The 16,474-nt window shown below is 30.0% G+C and overlaps 4 protein-coding genes across 4 annotated transcripts; 1 reads left to right on the top strand and 3 right to left on the bottom strand.

Annotated features, from left to right (window-relative positions):
* Window positions 1–1,850: 1,850 nt before the first annotated feature.
* LOC105622746 (probable GDP-L-fucose synthase) lies at window positions 1,851–3,916 on the bottom strand. The gene is made up of 6 exons (XM_012204159.1): window positions 3,792–3,916; window positions 3,585–3,699; window positions 3,368–3,496; window positions 3,073–3,286; window positions 2,844–2,981; window positions 1,851–2,329 (listed from the first exon to the last, which is right to left on the bottom strand). Exons 1-6 carry the CDS (start codon window positions 3,914–3,916, stop codon window positions 2,094–2,096), a joined length of 957 nt encoding a protein of 318 aa, XP_012059549.1. The 3' UTR covers window positions 1,851–2,093.
* A 1,534-nt stretch (window positions 3,917–5,450) lies between these two features.
* LOC105622747 (cathepsin L1) lies at window positions 5,451–7,282 on the bottom strand. The gene is made up of 6 exons (XM_012204160.1): window positions 7,184–7,282; window positions 6,674–6,826; window positions 6,408–6,599; window positions 6,121–6,326; window positions 5,894–6,045; window positions 5,451–5,662 (listed from the first exon to the last, which is right to left on the bottom strand). The coding sequence occupies exons 1-6, from the start codon at window positions 7,280–7,282 to the stop codon at window positions 5,451–5,453; spliced, it is 1,014 nt and encodes a 337-aa protein (XP_012059550.1).
* Window positions 7,283–12,994: 5,712 nt separating this feature from the next.
* LOC105622748 lies at window positions 12,995–14,172 on the top strand. Its single transcript, XM_012204161.1, has 3 exons — window positions 12,995–13,149; window positions 13,711–13,854; window positions 13,939–14,172. The coding sequence occupies exons 1-3, from the start codon at window positions 13,021–13,023 to the stop codon at window positions 14,005–14,007; spliced, it is 342 nt and encodes a 113-aa protein (XP_012059551.1). The 5' UTR covers window positions 12,995–13,020; the 3' UTR covers window positions 14,008–14,172.
* A 191-nt stretch (window positions 14,173–14,363) lies between these two features.
* Window positions 14,364–15,126, bottom strand: LOC105622749 (trafficking protein particle complex subunit 5). Its single transcript, XM_012204162.1, has 3 exons — window positions 14,960–15,126; window positions 14,573–14,882; window positions 14,364–14,462 (listed from the first exon to the last, which is right to left on the bottom strand). Exons 1-3 carry the CDS (start codon window positions 15,124–15,126, stop codon window positions 14,364–14,366), a joined length of 576 nt encoding a protein of 191 aa, XP_012059552.1.
* Window positions 15,127–16,474: the final 1,348 nt, after the last annotated feature.

Consider the following 16,474-nt stretch of genomic DNA (forward strand, 5'->3'; position numbering starts at 1 on the left):
ACTAACTACTAACTACTTACGTACGTAACTAGTAGTAATAATATAATAATTATAATATAATAATAGTAGTATAATAATAATAATATATATATATATATATATATATATATATATATATATATATATATATACAGATTTATACATTTAGATTTAGGAATTAAGGACAAAATCAATCATATGTATATTAAAGATTTGACAATAGTTATAAAGCTGCTTTTTATGCTGAACGCAACTATTATGAGGAATCATCTTGATTGCTAAATATGGTATTTTTTACTCATGTGTATTTAATCTCATCGGTCGATTTTTACAAATAATATTATTTAAAATTGTTTCATCATTCATTCTTAAATATTGTTTAAACTATCTATAAAATTTTTATAATATACTACAATTTTATTAATCATGAATTATATTAACAGTGCAGACAATTATAAAGTTTCTCTCTTTGTTTAAAATTAAGTATTTATTTCATCTTCATGTTTTTTATTCAATTATTGATTCGATTAGTTCAATGTACTACTGAGAACTAAAAATGAAATGAGATGCAAAGAGAATAGCAATGTTAAATTATCACTGAAGAAATTTAATCGAAAGACGTTGCGAATGGACCGGCACAATCTGATTATATTAGACGTTAGAAGATGAATTATGTCCGCTCGAGATCGATCATTCGATCTTGGTAACGAAGAGCGACTTATATAAATAACGACACGTAAGAATGTTTCGAGGAAAATGGTGATTCATTTTTCTCGAGGGAAACGACCGCCAGGACGAAAAGTCCCTCGCGTCGCCGATCGGAGATGTATCTCGATAAAGACACGCGCTTATCTTATCTTTATTCGAATCGATCGACAAGATACGACGGTGGCTCGCCATTGCTAAAATTATCGTGACCTTTTTTCTTCAACGGACCGATCTTTTATTTCCCGGTCCATTACTCCCAGGATCTGGGCCGATTGTACTGACGTTGACTAATTAAAATTTTCCTCTGTCTTTGAATCAACGAGGATGTTACAATGGGAAACAGACATCGGCTGTAATTTGCAAGTGGACGAACATCTGCGAACATCGTCCTTTATTCGGCTTTTCAATTCAAAACATAGATTAATTTTTTTAAAAACGTGAAATGGATCATCGTTATTTAAAAGGATTTAACATGTATGTTCTTTACAGCATGTATGCGACATTTCAGATATTTTATTAAAAATTAATTAAATCTCAAATTAAAAATTTGCTAATGACAGAAGTTAGAATAGTTTTATTTATTTATTTATTCATTCTTTTTTAATTAAAAGAAACCACTTTCATTAAGAAAAATAGACTCCAAGATCTACCAGAAAATTATAACAAAATTATAACAAAAAGCAAAAAGTTATACCAAAATATATATAAAACATATATATATATATATATATTAAGAATTAAAAAAAGAGAAATTCTCGATATTACTAATTAAAAATTTAAAACAAAATTTTCTGCTTACATATAATAATTTACGAAAATTGAAAATTCGTTTGCATTTCACATTGTGGCAGTCAATAAATCGCATCATAAAGCGATCTAACAATCAAATTTATGCGCAAGCTGACCTAAAATATACTTTAGGAGTGCTACGAACAAGCGAAAATAAATGCACTGCCGCAGATGTTCGTCTGAATCTATGTTTAGTATGCGCATTGGTAGGTAACTTTCCAGATCAATAAAAATATTCACGTATCCTCTAATGTTTATTTAACAGTTTGAAAATACCGAAATTACTGTGGATTTTAGGGACCTTGATTGAGCTCGAACTATAAAGGTGGACAAAAAGCTTTGAACTCGTTCTTCCTGAGTAATAAATGCTATGTTTTATAAAGATAATTTACTTCAAAAATAACTTTTTACAATAATAATTTATAATAAAATTATATAATTAATATATATATACTACTCAATCTTCAGTACATTTTTCATCATTCGTTTTTCATCATTCATTCTTAATAACAACTTACATTATTTAGCATTGATATATCTGAATTCTAGTGAATTATACTTCATATTTTAAAATATAAATTATCGCAAGATTATAATAACAATTTGCAACCTCGGTTTTAATTCCTCGCTTGATCATAGTTTTTTATATACCAATCAACAGTCTCTTTAATCGCTTGTTCAAAAGGTGTAAATTGAAAGTCAGGCAAGTACTTTCGTAATTTTGCATTGCTTGCTGTTTTTTTGAATTGTCCATCCGCTGCCGATGTATCATACATCACCTTTCCTTTAAAGTTGAAAGTTTGCGCCAGAGTCTCTGCCACTTGTGCTATCGATTTTTCTTGTGCTTCATCCACTAAAAATTATCATTTTTCTTTCACAATTTCCATGATAAAGTTATACAACACTGATAATTGCAATATTATAATATTGTTTAATCTTCTGTTGACAACATGGAACATTATTTCTTTCACAGAAGTCTTTGAGAAATAGAGGAAATTCTTTTAACTGCAGGTTATATAAATCTGAAAAAATTCTAGTATTCTTATACACTAAGTTTTTAACGTTTAATCATCAGAAAATACAAATTAAATTTTACTTATTCTTTACAGATTTAAATTTATCCACTAGTGACATTCACCTAATAGTTAAAATATTAGTTAGTGATGATTTTAAAGATCCTATGTTGCCGACAGTATAGTAAAAATAGTAACAGCTATAAAATTATTGATAAATAATGTTTTCTAAAAAGTTAAAAAAAATTAGGGAAATAATATTATATCTAAATGAATAATTACCTGATAGTATAATACTATATCTAAATGAATAATTACCTGATAGTATAATACTATATCTAAATGAATAATTACCTGATAGTATAATTGGTTCTACAGACTCATATTCCCGCAACACCCAAATTATTAATTTTGCTAAGTCTATGCTGTAGATGAATTGCCTTAAAGGTTTACCAGAACCCAATACAGTGAACACTTTATCTTCTGTATTTCCTAATTAAAATACTAATTTGATAAGAAATTCAAATGATGTTTATACATAAAACTTATTTTCATAATCAAAATATTGATGCTTTTTCCATACCATCTTTGCACAAGTCATAAAGTCTTCGCATTAAACCAGGTATTACATGACTATCATTAGGATGAAAATTGTCGTGCGGACCGAATACGTTGCAAGGAATCACACTGGTATATAGCCTACCATGCTGATCATAGTAACCTCTGTTAGCAATATCTATGAGTCGCTTGGCATGACTATAACCATAATTCGAGGAATGTGGTGGTCCATTGTGAACCTGTAATACATAATTAATTTGTATGGTACATGTACTGCCCTACATACACATTAATTATAGTCATCTAATGTATGTTACTACCATAGTTTCGTCTATTGGATAAGATATTTTATCAGGAAATATACAGGTGGAAAGGCATGAGACAACCTTCACGACATTGTTTTCGTGAGCAGTGTGCAGAACATTATCATTCATATATATATTGTTCCGCTGCAATAAAAGGTATTGAAATCACGATTAAAGCTACAATATAATAAATTGATACACAAATGAAAGATATATTCTTCGTAATATTTACCAGAAAGTCTAAATTATGTGACATATTGTGGAAGAGACCACCAACCATAGCAGCTAAGTGAATGACATGTGTCGGTTTATGATGCTCGAATAACTTCCGTGTGCTCTCTTTATCACTGCATTTGGTTAAAATAAATATCATACATAGCGTTTTGCAATCCCATTAATCGTTTGGTTGATTTAATCTTAGTCACTTAACCTCACTTACCTCAAATCTGCATCTTTGGATCCAATAAATATCCATTTTTCGTTTTCTCTTTTGTCATTCTCGATAACATTTTGAATTGCTCTACCAACGAGTCCGGTACCGCCAGTTACAAGCACAACATTCATGTCGTATTAAAGAAATCCTCTTAAATTCTAACAATTAATCAGTGGGTAAATGATGGTAAATTAATCAACTATGGCTATCAGCTGTGTTCTAAATTTATTGCCAGCGCTGAAAATGTACATACAATACAGTTTACGTCACATGCACTATAGATTTTCAGTACAGGCAGCAAATTTTGGAACATCTAATAGCAGTGAGATTGAGGTTGAATCTATAAGAAACAACCAATTATATTTATTTACTTGACGAGCAGGCTAGCCGCTTTGTTAATTTGAACGCGTCCAATATGCTAATGCCTTGAAGTATTTGCTTGATCAATCAGAAGAAAGAATTTAACAAAGTGACCAATCAAGAAAGCATTTGTAGCGTTGACCGTAAGACATGTATAATGAATACTTGAATTATGTGGAGTTTAAACATATATACAAGTTCATTCTTATAGAATTAAAGATTAAAAGACGACATACAGCCGCAGTAATATGGATAACTGATCGTAATATGGAAAACAAAAAACGGCAATATAAAAAAAATGAGTAGCGCCCAACATTTGATATTGAAAATCGCAATGAAAAGTTTTACTTTGCATCAATCACGAAATCAAAATTGAAAGATTTTAATTTCTATAATTATTTTAGAATGAGTACAAATCAGTTGAAGAAAACTTGACGATTAATCGTTCGATTTCCGGGAACAAAATGAAGCTTGAAAAATATATTGCAACTAGGAATGCATGATACATTACTGTCGAAGTATTGCATATCCAACTTATTATTAACAAGATCGAGATAAATAAGAATAGCATGATAATTAAAAATTTTTTATTTTCCTTTATTTTCTAAAAAATAGAGATCAATTTGCATAGCAAATAACTTGACTCTGGATTATTACCCGAGATACGTGTAATGATTTACTAAAATACTTAATTAGACCATCATTTATTAGTTTTGTAGATTTAGTGTAAAAAGTTAAATTTACATGAAATATATATCATTAATATATTCTTATTTTGAGACATTAAGAAAATATCCCGGGCAATAGTATCATTCTAAATGTGTGAACAAAAAATAAAAAATATATCCTAAGATAAAATACATCCTAAGATAACATATCCATAATTGTCACTAAATGTAATAGATATGTTAAAACGATGAACAATGAACCACCATTTTTGAAGCTTGCAATTTTCGTAATTTTTCCGAATTTGTCTTTATTCTTTGCTCTTTATTCGAAAGAACTAATTTGTATAGAGACCCAAGAAAGTTGGAAAAACTGTAAAATTTGTAATTACAACCACGGTAGTGTCATTGCGCTTAGCACGGAGATACTACCGTGTCTTCTGATTCCTATCGTAGCGCGGTAAAACAGAAAAACTGTCTGTAGGAAGACGTCAATTTTATCAAATATGATTTTAAAGAAATCATATAACAGAAATGATATAAAAATTTATTCTAAAATTCGTAAAACTTTATTAGGCCTCTCATAGCTGTCATGTCTGAATTAGTAGATCACAACTAAAAAAATAATTATCAACGGCAGTTAAACGAGAGGATAGCTGGCACTGCTTGCTATACCACAATGATTGTTCTTGTTTCTGGCTATTTTGATGTAACCCTTTTCACCCCATGTTTCACCCCAACTATTTTTTACCAGCCAATAATCATGGCCAGTTTTTGAGTCTGTACCATAGCCGACGATCAACACACCATGATCTAAATTTTCTGAATCGCACTCAGGATCAAAATATACTCCTAAAAAATGTGAAAAAATTTAAGTAAAAAAGAAAAAAAATGAGAACACAAGTTCAGATTTTATTACACAACAATTAGTTTCATTATGAATTAAATTTCCGATTTATAAGATTAAAAGTCTTATATACAAGTTATAAACTCAATTAAATTTGTAAAAAAAATTAGCTTATACTAATTATATATATATATATATATATATATATATATATATATATTTATTTATTTACATACCTTCACTATAAAACTGGAAAGATTCATGAGAGGCATCAATAGCAACGGAGACCGGACCTATAGTAGCGACTGCAGCCTTTAATTTCTGCTCATTTCCTCTTGGAATATCTACGAAACCGACATCAGTAGCGCCACTATTTCTCGGATTGTATCTGCAATTTTAAGAGTTTAATAAATCATTAAATTTTATGTATGTTTTCCAATCATGCAAAATAATTAATACAAACCTGCACTTGTCATTCTCTGCTTCATATGGATAACTCTTTTCGGTATCAAGGCCTTTGTTATCTCTGACGTATTTAAAAGCATTATCCATCAAACCACCATTGCATCCTTGGTTGCCATAGTTGCCAGAACAATCAACCAAATTTTGCTCACTAAGTGATACTAAAATGCCAGTCTGTCTGAAATGCTGTCCTTCCAAAGAGCCAGTCTGCAAGAAAAAAAGACAATAAGTAATCCAATTCTATCTATCCAATTCTATCTATTAAAGATATTTAAAAAATAGGCTTACAGTAGAGAATGCCCAGCAAGAGCCACAATGTCCTTGATCTTTAACTTCTGTAACAGCACCATGTTTCCTCCAATCGACTTCTTTTGGTAATTCGACATTAGCTGGCGAGATAAATGTTGCTCCCATAAATTGCTTGTGAGCCTTTACTGACTTATTGAAACCATTCAAAGTATTGACAAATTCATGATGAAACTGTAAGAAAAATAAGCGTTTCACGAAAAATTGCTCGCTTTGTGATACAGATAATTTGCTTTTCAGAAACTTACCATATCACAGTATTTGTTCATTCCCAATTTGTAGGGAACTTCATTCAGCTTATATTTGCGATTGTGTTCAACAATTTTGCGCTTGTTATCCAAGAAGATTTTCATTCTATATCCCTCCTCAATCGAAGATTTGTAGATTTTTTTATGATTTGTCTTAAAGTAATAATCATTATAATCAATATTTAGTTTAATTTTTTGATCATTTTAATCCTTAATTTTATTTAAAAATTAGATTCGACAATTTCTTGCATACTTGACTTTTTTACTTTCTTAACAAATATTTTATCATATCCTATTTGCTATGAAATATATTCTACGTAAGAAACTGATCCACAATATTAAAAATCTATGATAAACAAAGAACTGAACAAAGTATCCATGTTACTACTTGTAAAGAATAGTAACTGGATATGGAAGGCTAGATTTTCGTCTTATTTAACTCTTTCAGAGTAAACTTTATGATGCAAGCTGCAATAATTTTAAACTCTACTATAAGTACAACTTTTATACCATAAAACTGAACCATTCTATATCTAAAATCTTGTTGAAGGAAATAGCTTGTCCCGTGGTAAAAACTGCCAGTAACAACAAAACCACCACACTCTTCATATTTATTCCTCAATTAAGTCACCTACAAAAAAGGATTATTTCAATAATATAATATAGAATAGATATAACCCTTATATATGAAATAAAAAAGTTAATTTTATATTGTAGATTAAAAAATTATTCTGCTCGATCGCTCATTCAATCTTATTGTGAAAATTCATGAATATTATTTTATAGTGCAATATCAAATAAAAATATAACCTAATGAACTAGCAGTGAGTCTTAGATTGAAAGAGCAGAATTCAAAATTTACGTAAGAGAAAGAAAGCAACGTTATTAATAGCATAACAAAGCTTTGTCCTGTTACTGCAAATATACATAATCAAAATTTCGAAAATGCACAAAAATTTCATAAAAGACATTGACATGCGTTTGTCCTATTTTTTGCACCACAATTATCAAGAACTTCTATATTCAAAAGAATCATTTTGTTTTTCTGATTCTTAAAAAAAAAAGACGCATCTTGCATGCACTCATCAGAAGCAATACGCGTATTCATATATATGTATATTATGTAATTGTGTGCAAAAAAATGCCTCAAAGTCAATCAAATGAAAATCTGCTGCGCCATTTGTGGTTTTATGACAATTTATTTTTTTTCTCTTCTGGATATGCGTGTGTATGTTGCATCCTCCGGAATAATCATTCGTTTGATTATCGTGTCGTTCATGCTAGTGTGATTTTAATAATGACTCACATTTCTCACGACAAACCTGCGGTAAAATTGCTGCGATGACACAGCGATAATTGCTCTGTGCCAACTTGGATCCAGTATAGATAATATAATTCTGTTTCAATGAAACACGTGAGAGATGTACGATCACGTGAAAATAATACAATAACGGATCTCAAAATCTTGACCTTGTTATAGCGCGTCAATAATGAGCGGCTCGTGTTGTTTATGAATTAATCACATAGATGTTTATACACACTTGTATTTGAAAAGTCTCATCGTCAGAGTTCTTTATCAAAATTTTTCCTTTCGTATCAATTTCAGATGTATTCTGGATGCTTTAGCCGAGACGCAAAAAAGAGTATCAAATTATTACTAAGACTTAAAGAAAAGAATGTAATAAGAAATCAATAGATTAAAATTTAAAGGCCCATTTCACAATTCAACTTTCTTATCTCTTTCTAATTCTAAAATCGAAAAGAGATAAGGAATAAGTTGAACTTTGGTTAAGAATTGATCATGAATTTTAAAACTGAGCCTTCAAACTTTATCTATTGATTTCTTATCATATCCTTTTGTCCACCTTGTCTAGACAAAAGTATGTGATAAAAAGATTTCGATATTTATCATATATTCGTAGTTTATGGTAGTATCAATCTAATCTCCAAAGGTACTCTAAAAACAAAGTTATGCATAAAATTGATGACGTCACAAATATATGTATATCCGGTGTTATCTTCCTTTCCTTGAAATGACAAAATACATGATTATGAATTCTTTCTTTAAACATAAAAAAAAAACGAAAGTTTTCTTGATATCTCTCAATTGCGCACTAGATGCGTTTGCTACCACTCGACATGATAAACAGATTTATTGAATCACGTGGTAAATACATGTATAAAGAGTTTATAATTATATATCTCCATCATCGATGTTGTCTAAATCGGCTTGATTTAATTAATAATTTTAATTACAAAATATATATATATTTAAAAATTACAGTAATATATACAATATTCAATAGAGATTTTTTTCTATATAATCATAAATGTTATAACACACAATTTGATATATTATTACTTTTGATATATTCAAAGCACGATATAATTTTATGTTCCAAGTATTTGCCTCATGTATGTGAAGTGTAATGATAAAATATTAAACTCTCAATTATTTTGTAAAACAATTAAACAGACAAAAGAATAAATATATAATATAGCTATCTGATAGGGAGCTGTGATATCTTTGCATTAACTTCACATTTATTTGTTTACAATTTGTAAGCAATATGGATGTAGGAAAATGTTGATCATTTATAGTTGGAATTCTCTATATTTCAACTTTACTTAATACATAAAGACAGTGGAAAACACATTGAACACAATGATTTCACCTAATTTACGTTAAATTTATGGAATTGTTTGTTTTATATATACAATTCCACTTTCAAGATTAATATTCATCTTGGAATTGATTTCCTTTATGTTCATCTCTACCACTGTAGATTAATTTCAATTTAATTTTACTTTTTTTTAATTTATTCAAAGAATTAAAAAAAATATAAAGAATAAATTTTACAAGTGACACAAATGTTCACATTTTAACATTCTCGATTAGCCTAAATACCCTAAATAATGCTTTGATATTAATATAATATAATATAATATAATATGACGTATGTCCTTTAGGTTAAATACGCACAATTCAATCTTTATGAAAATCTAAACGCGTTATCGCGTTGTATATAAATAATGAGATGGCAAAAAAGAAAAACTGAAGCACTATTCGTTTCTGTTACGCAAATTGAACTCTTCCGCACCTGTTTGATTTTACGATTTAGATAAAAAAAAAATTTACACAAAACGAATACATGAAAAACGGAAGGCTGCTGCTGAAAGCAAACGAACTGCGTATCTTGGTTAATCGAGCAACGAATTAATACTTACACGTATTTACACTTACGAGCTCTCTTTATTCCTTGCAAAACTTTATTCCTTGCTAGTTGAGTCTACCACGGACGTAACGACAATGTGCGACAATCACAATCGTTTCCGACTAGCGTCGTTCTTTTGTATTCCTCCCTCTCCCTGTTATTACTTTCCATCACCATAGGCCACGTGATTAACGACAATGGAGTCCATTGGCGTCGTCTGGCGACGTTTCGATGTTTGTATGCACATACATAATATATGTATGTATATTAGCTATGCATCGCATTCGTTGTTTATCGAATTCGTTCGTTGAATTCCAGCGCGATGATCTTTCGTATCGTTTTGCACAGCTTGCACAGAGTGAGATAAGATGATTGTGACGTCATGATTGCGAGTTTTGTCAATCATGTGTCTACGATATCGAGTAACCCAGATTTATAATCATCCTGAGAGGATGCTGCGACGACTCTTTTTCAAAAAAGCGGAAATGATAACACGCATGATTAAGCTTGTCACGAGGTCTATACCATGTTTCGTTTCTTTTCAGCGATAAACCGAATGATGCAACCGACTATGCATGCTATCATCATTTATATTGGACATTTTTGGAAAATGACGTGTTCTGATAATCCGATGTAAGCTGTTTTTCTTTTGGAATGTGGTTGACAAATGTTTTATCCTTTTTGACATTCAATGAATAATGTAGAACATTCGTTGTGTCGACTGCCTTTTAAAGAAAAGCAGCCGTTGGAAAGTTATTCATATTGTGTATTCTATAAATTTTCTATCATTATTGGTAGAAGTGTATCTGAATATGATGAAAGTATAAAGGAAATAATAATTATACATAATTAATCTATTTTAATTACATATCATTGTGGCTGCGCTTAGCGGAACAAGCAGCTTTGTAAAATTCTTCAACATGGTTGATTCTGGTTTTTTTTAGTTCCTTATGGATCTAAATGTATAAACCAATCGTATTGAAAAATTTCACAACAGTTGTCACAACAAAGCTACTTTCTCTATTGAACGCAACTATTGAGACAAAAATAAGATCATTCTGATCAATTCTAACCTACATTCATTGCATGGGCGTCGCCATATTGAAAATTAGGTACCAGCGCCAATGAACTTAAGGAACAAAACTACTGACGTATATCATATCTAAATCATTGGTGATAAGTTATCGGCTGCAGTCGATTTGGATTCACGCACTTTAAAGCCTATTCTATAATGTGCTCTTTATTTACTGTTTCTTGTTTTTTACCTTTTGCTTTTTTCTTCTTTACAATCGTTTATCAACAAATTGTATTTTTTGTTCCGTATTTCTTGTTTTTTTTTTCAAAATTCGTTATCTTTTATCTCAGATGATACAAAACAAAAAACCGGATAAAAAGTAAAAGACGTAAAAAAGATCGTAAAAAAGTAAGATGTAAAAAATAATGAAAGGTAAGAAACAAAAACAGGAAACAAAAAACATATTGTAGAGCAGGCTTAAGCGCTTGTAAACATTTTTTTTTATTGTTCATTAGACGTAAAATAAGAATAGAAGTACTGAAAAGCGCTGAAAGAGTTCAAATCGACCGCAGCCATCATTTTTTTGCATTAAACTTGATATCCACGATGTTAGAAATTGGTTTGAGATCTCAGACAAAGAAAAAATTAACAAATCACACTTGAACAATTTGATCATTGCGATTGATCAATTCTTTCTTCATCCGAAGTCTCGGATTGATTTCTAGCATCGTGAATACAAGATTTTATTAAGTCGTTTTAATAATTTTCACAGATTTATTATCGATTTGTTATATTCTTTTATAAATAACAAGGTGATTTCACCATTTTTATTAACGTTAAGCTTTGTAGCATCATGGATTGCTAGAAATTAGGGTATCAATCAGAGTTGGGTAAGTTAATGTTTTTTTTAACTGAATAAAGTTAAAGTTAATGGCTTTACAAAATTAAGTAATAAAATTAAGTTAAAAGTTGAAGGAATAAAAAATTAGCTTAACGTAAGTTAAGTCAATATTGAATTAACTTAAGTTAAAAAAAAATTAATTTTGAAAAAAATTATTTTTTAGATCATAATATCCTAATTTTTCTTAAAATGAGATTAAATAATTATATAGATTATTAAGTAAATTAAATTTTAATTTTTTATTCATATGTGATATAACACATAACGATATAATTATATAAATTATATAACTTTAAAAAAATAGCCAGCCATAGAGAAGATACAAGATCAGTCATTACTTTTTAATAAGTCTTACTTTTTAATAAGTCAAGAAATTGACCACATTACAATCGATTGAGAGAAGAATATTTGAATGTAATTGGTCAATTTCTTATGACTTAAGGCTTAAAACATCTATTGTAGATCCTTAGGATTAAGATTTATGACATAAGGTATAACCACATAAACCAATCAGAGAGCTCTATATATCTTAAGAAATTACAATACTTAAGATGGTCTTAAAATATGGACAGATTACGAATGTACGCCCTTAGTCTTATTATATCTTATTATTTTTCTAAGATATTTAAAAGAGATAAACAAATTTTTTAACTTAAAAAGAAAGTTAAAATTTAAAAATAACTTAGTTAAATTAAAATTTAATATATTTAAAATTAACTAAGTTAAATTAAAAGTTATTAACTTTTTAACTTTTTTTAAAATTTTTAACGTTTTAATTAGGTACTATTTGATCCTGGTATCAATCAAACTTTATCTCTAGGATGAAAAATGAAAAGTGAAATTTTTAATTATTGAAGTTAATAAAGAAATTTTTCATTTTTCATCCTAGGAAAAAAGTTTCATGATTGATACTCAAAATCCAAGACCTCGGATGAAGAAAGAATTAATCAATTTAATTACGTGATCATTTATTCAAATGATGAATGTTCATTGATTTGTTAATTTTTTCTCTGTCTGAGATCTCAGACCAATTTCTTTCATCGTGGACATCGGATTTTAGGAACTATTATAGGACACTTCAAAGTATCTATTTCACAATGTCAGTTTGCGATTACTATATTACGATCGGTAAAAGTTACGTATCTGTTCGCGAGATAAAGTAGAGAAACGCAGTGAAGGGTGAAGAGACAGAAATAAGGTTACAAAATTCAGAGTTATGTCGTCGAAAAAGATATACGATTGCTCACCGGAGCAACGCGAAATCGCGTTATGGAGAGATGCGAAACGGAAGCAGTTACGCGAACTGTATCTAAAAGATTCAGGACACCCAACTAAAAGTCTTCTCGTACGTACATACACATTTAACTTAACCTATAAGTTCAACAAATATTAGCGATACTTTGCCCCATAGACAATATTTACGCCTATTTATGTTTGATTTATATACTGATTGAATTCATTGCATTCATTGTTATCATTTATTGTACGACGGTATTTTGTTCAGTCACATTTATAATTTATTATTCCGATCTTTGTATTTCTCGGATTCAAGTATGCTTAATATTTTTAAAGAATATGAAGTACTTTATTATAAAAAGTATAACGTTAAAAAATCGAATAGGATCATAAATACATAAATATTTATATATGTATGTATATAACTGTTGGTTTAATTGTATACACTTTATATTTAAAATTATCTACAGAAATTATGTAACAAATTAATGAAACATGACAATAGTGGAAACTATCTGTTGTATCTTCGTATTTAGTACTTTGTTAATTTTGAAATAATAAATAATCGATTTTAGAGTATAATTATGTCTATGTAAATTAATTTTATAATTCTGTCTATATAAATTAATTTTAATAAATTATCACATGATTACTCATTCTATGAATACAGTTTGATACAGGAATATATAAATATGCTGCCTCGAAGACAACGATAGAGCAACACTTTGTACCTACATTGATAAGATATATGTCGCGAGTTGGAATGATTGCATCTCTTATTATCGCAACTGCAGTGACATTAAAAAATAGAAAGGTAAGGTAAGCCAAATGTGTTTAAAAAATATAAAATTCAAGAATCAAAATATTAATATGTAATGTGCATTATTTTTTTTCATAGGATAAAAAAGAACACTTATATCGTACTGGACAAATTGATTATGCAAGCAGATCACATAGATTCTGTTAGATGATTATTTTAATAAAATACATGCAGTTGATGTATTTAACTTAGATGATACAAAATAAACTTATAAGAAATATATACATATATATGTATATATATATATTTATGTTAAATGCAATGTATGTCAATAGAAGAAATATGAAAAACATTAAAGATTTTATAAACATATAATTATGAAATGAAAATTCGATGAAGAGTGATACCAGTCTCAAATATAAAAGGTACACACATAAAATATGAATTTAACATAATAATTAAAGATTATAGATTTATCGCAACAATTGGTAAATTTGTATATAGGTATTATATATTTTATCGTTAGAAAGAGTAATGTAACGTATGTGTTTATTTCCTTTCTATTACCGATCTTCCAATTGCTTGTCACGCGCGACAACAGCGTCATCAAATTTAACCATATATGTAGTTCCTTTATGCCAGTGTGCTGTTACCTTAGCCGGCTGCAATAATATTTAAAACATTTATAAATTTTGTCTCATGAAAATATAAATGTGCAAGCTTAAAAGTTGTTTGATTATCTCAAAAAGAATAAATAACTGAAGCTGCTTACAAAGCCACAATCGCAAAGTACAGCCTCCACGATACCAGCGACGAAGGATGCACAGTTCAAGCTTCCTTTATCTTTGGGTACTGACACAAATTTGTTTACCAAGGATTCCTTTTCGATGATATAATAAGTACGTTCGTCATCATTTGCATGTTCTAATTTATCGGCCTCTCGACCAAACAAGGACTTCCACACTGTACTTTTGATAAATAGCAGTACATTAAGTAGCTTTATCTCACGTTTGCCACCCTTTTCTCGTACTACAAGTAGATCTGTTATCCTGTGTCCAACTTCTGCTCCAATCTCTGCCAATCTAGTCACAACATAAGATAATACACCTATAAGTGAATGCGAGATAATGAATGATAAAGAATAATTTGATCTACTTACTTATTCTGCAGCTCTGGAACGGTATAGACTCTGTTTTGACAATATTGCACTAATTCGGAAAATAAAAGGGCAAAACAACTCAAGCTAACCTCTCCTTTACCTTTACTCAAGGATTTATCAAGGATACTAGTCCGCGGTCTTATGGCTGATATCGTAATACTTGACATCTTTATATAATTAAATATGTCATGCAATTTTTATAAATATTATGAATTATTCATCAAGAAACGTTGCGCAATATTGTCAAAATACCACACATTGTACTGCCATTTTTTTACAATTAAACTGACATCTGACGGCAGTGACGACTAGTGGCGAGCAAATTCAAAAAGAAAAAGTCTGTTCAAATTGTTTTAAATATTGGATTGTCCGGAAAGTTCGTGCTGATTTTTTGGTAGGTGGCGTAAGGACAGGTCTGAATATATCAGAATGATTGAAAACAAATGTCATGCGTACATATCGTAGACAGTACTTCAGGCATACTTTTAAAAAAATTTGTGATACGTTAATTTCTCTCAGTTTTATACGCTTTTGAATATGGAAGAAAACAAAGTGCATTTTAGGCATTTAATGCTTTTCTTTTATCGGAAAGGCAAAAATGCCACACAAGCGGCAAACAAGATATGCGCTGTTTATGGCGAAGGTGCTGTATCTGAAAGAACTGTGCAGAAGTGATGCGCTAAGTTTAAAGCTGGATTTCAATCTTGAAGATCAAGAACGCCCGGGTAGGCCTTCCACGATAGATGAAGATCAGATTAAAACACTGATCGAGAATAACCCACACTATACGACACGTAAATTAGCAGAAATATTGAATATGTCAAAATCCACCATCCACGAGCATTTTGTGAAGCTTGACTACATAAACTGTTTTGATGTATGAGTTCCTCACGATTTAACAGAGAAAAATCTGATGGATCGCATTTCCATTTGCGACTCGCTCTATAAACGCAACGAGGAGACACCATTTTTGAAGCAAGTAGTGAGTGGGGATAAAAAATGGATCATTTACAATAATGTTGAGCGAAAAAGATCTTGGGGAAAGCGGAACGAACCACCTTTAGCCACCCCAAAAGCCAGTCTTCACCCAAAGAAGGTCATGCTCTGTGTCTGGTGAGATTGGAAAGGGATCCTGTATTATGAACTTTTACCAAACAACGAGACAATAAATTCAGAAAAGTATTGTTCCCAATTAGACAAATTGAAGACAACAATTGAACAAAAACGTTCAGAAATAGCGAATCCGAAGGGCGTCATGTTTCATCAGCACAATGCGCAGTCTCATGTACCTTTGATAACTCGACAAAAGTTGTTGGAGCTCAGTTGGGATGTTCTATTCCATCTGCCATATTCACCAGATCTCGCGTCCTCTGATTTCCATCTATTTCGATCATTACAAAATTCCCTTAATGGAAAAAGCTTCAACTCTTTGGTCGAGGTAAAAAATCATTTAGAAAAGTTTTTCACTGAAAAACCTGAGAGATTCTGGAAGGATGGAATTTTCAAATTGCCTGA

This window comes from Atta cephalotes, assembly GCF_000143395.1.
Source record: "Atta cephalotes unplaced genomic scaffold scaffold00048, whole genome shotgun sequence".
NCBI lineage: Eukaryota > Metazoa > Arthropoda > Insecta > Hymenoptera > Formicidae > Atta > Atta cephalotes.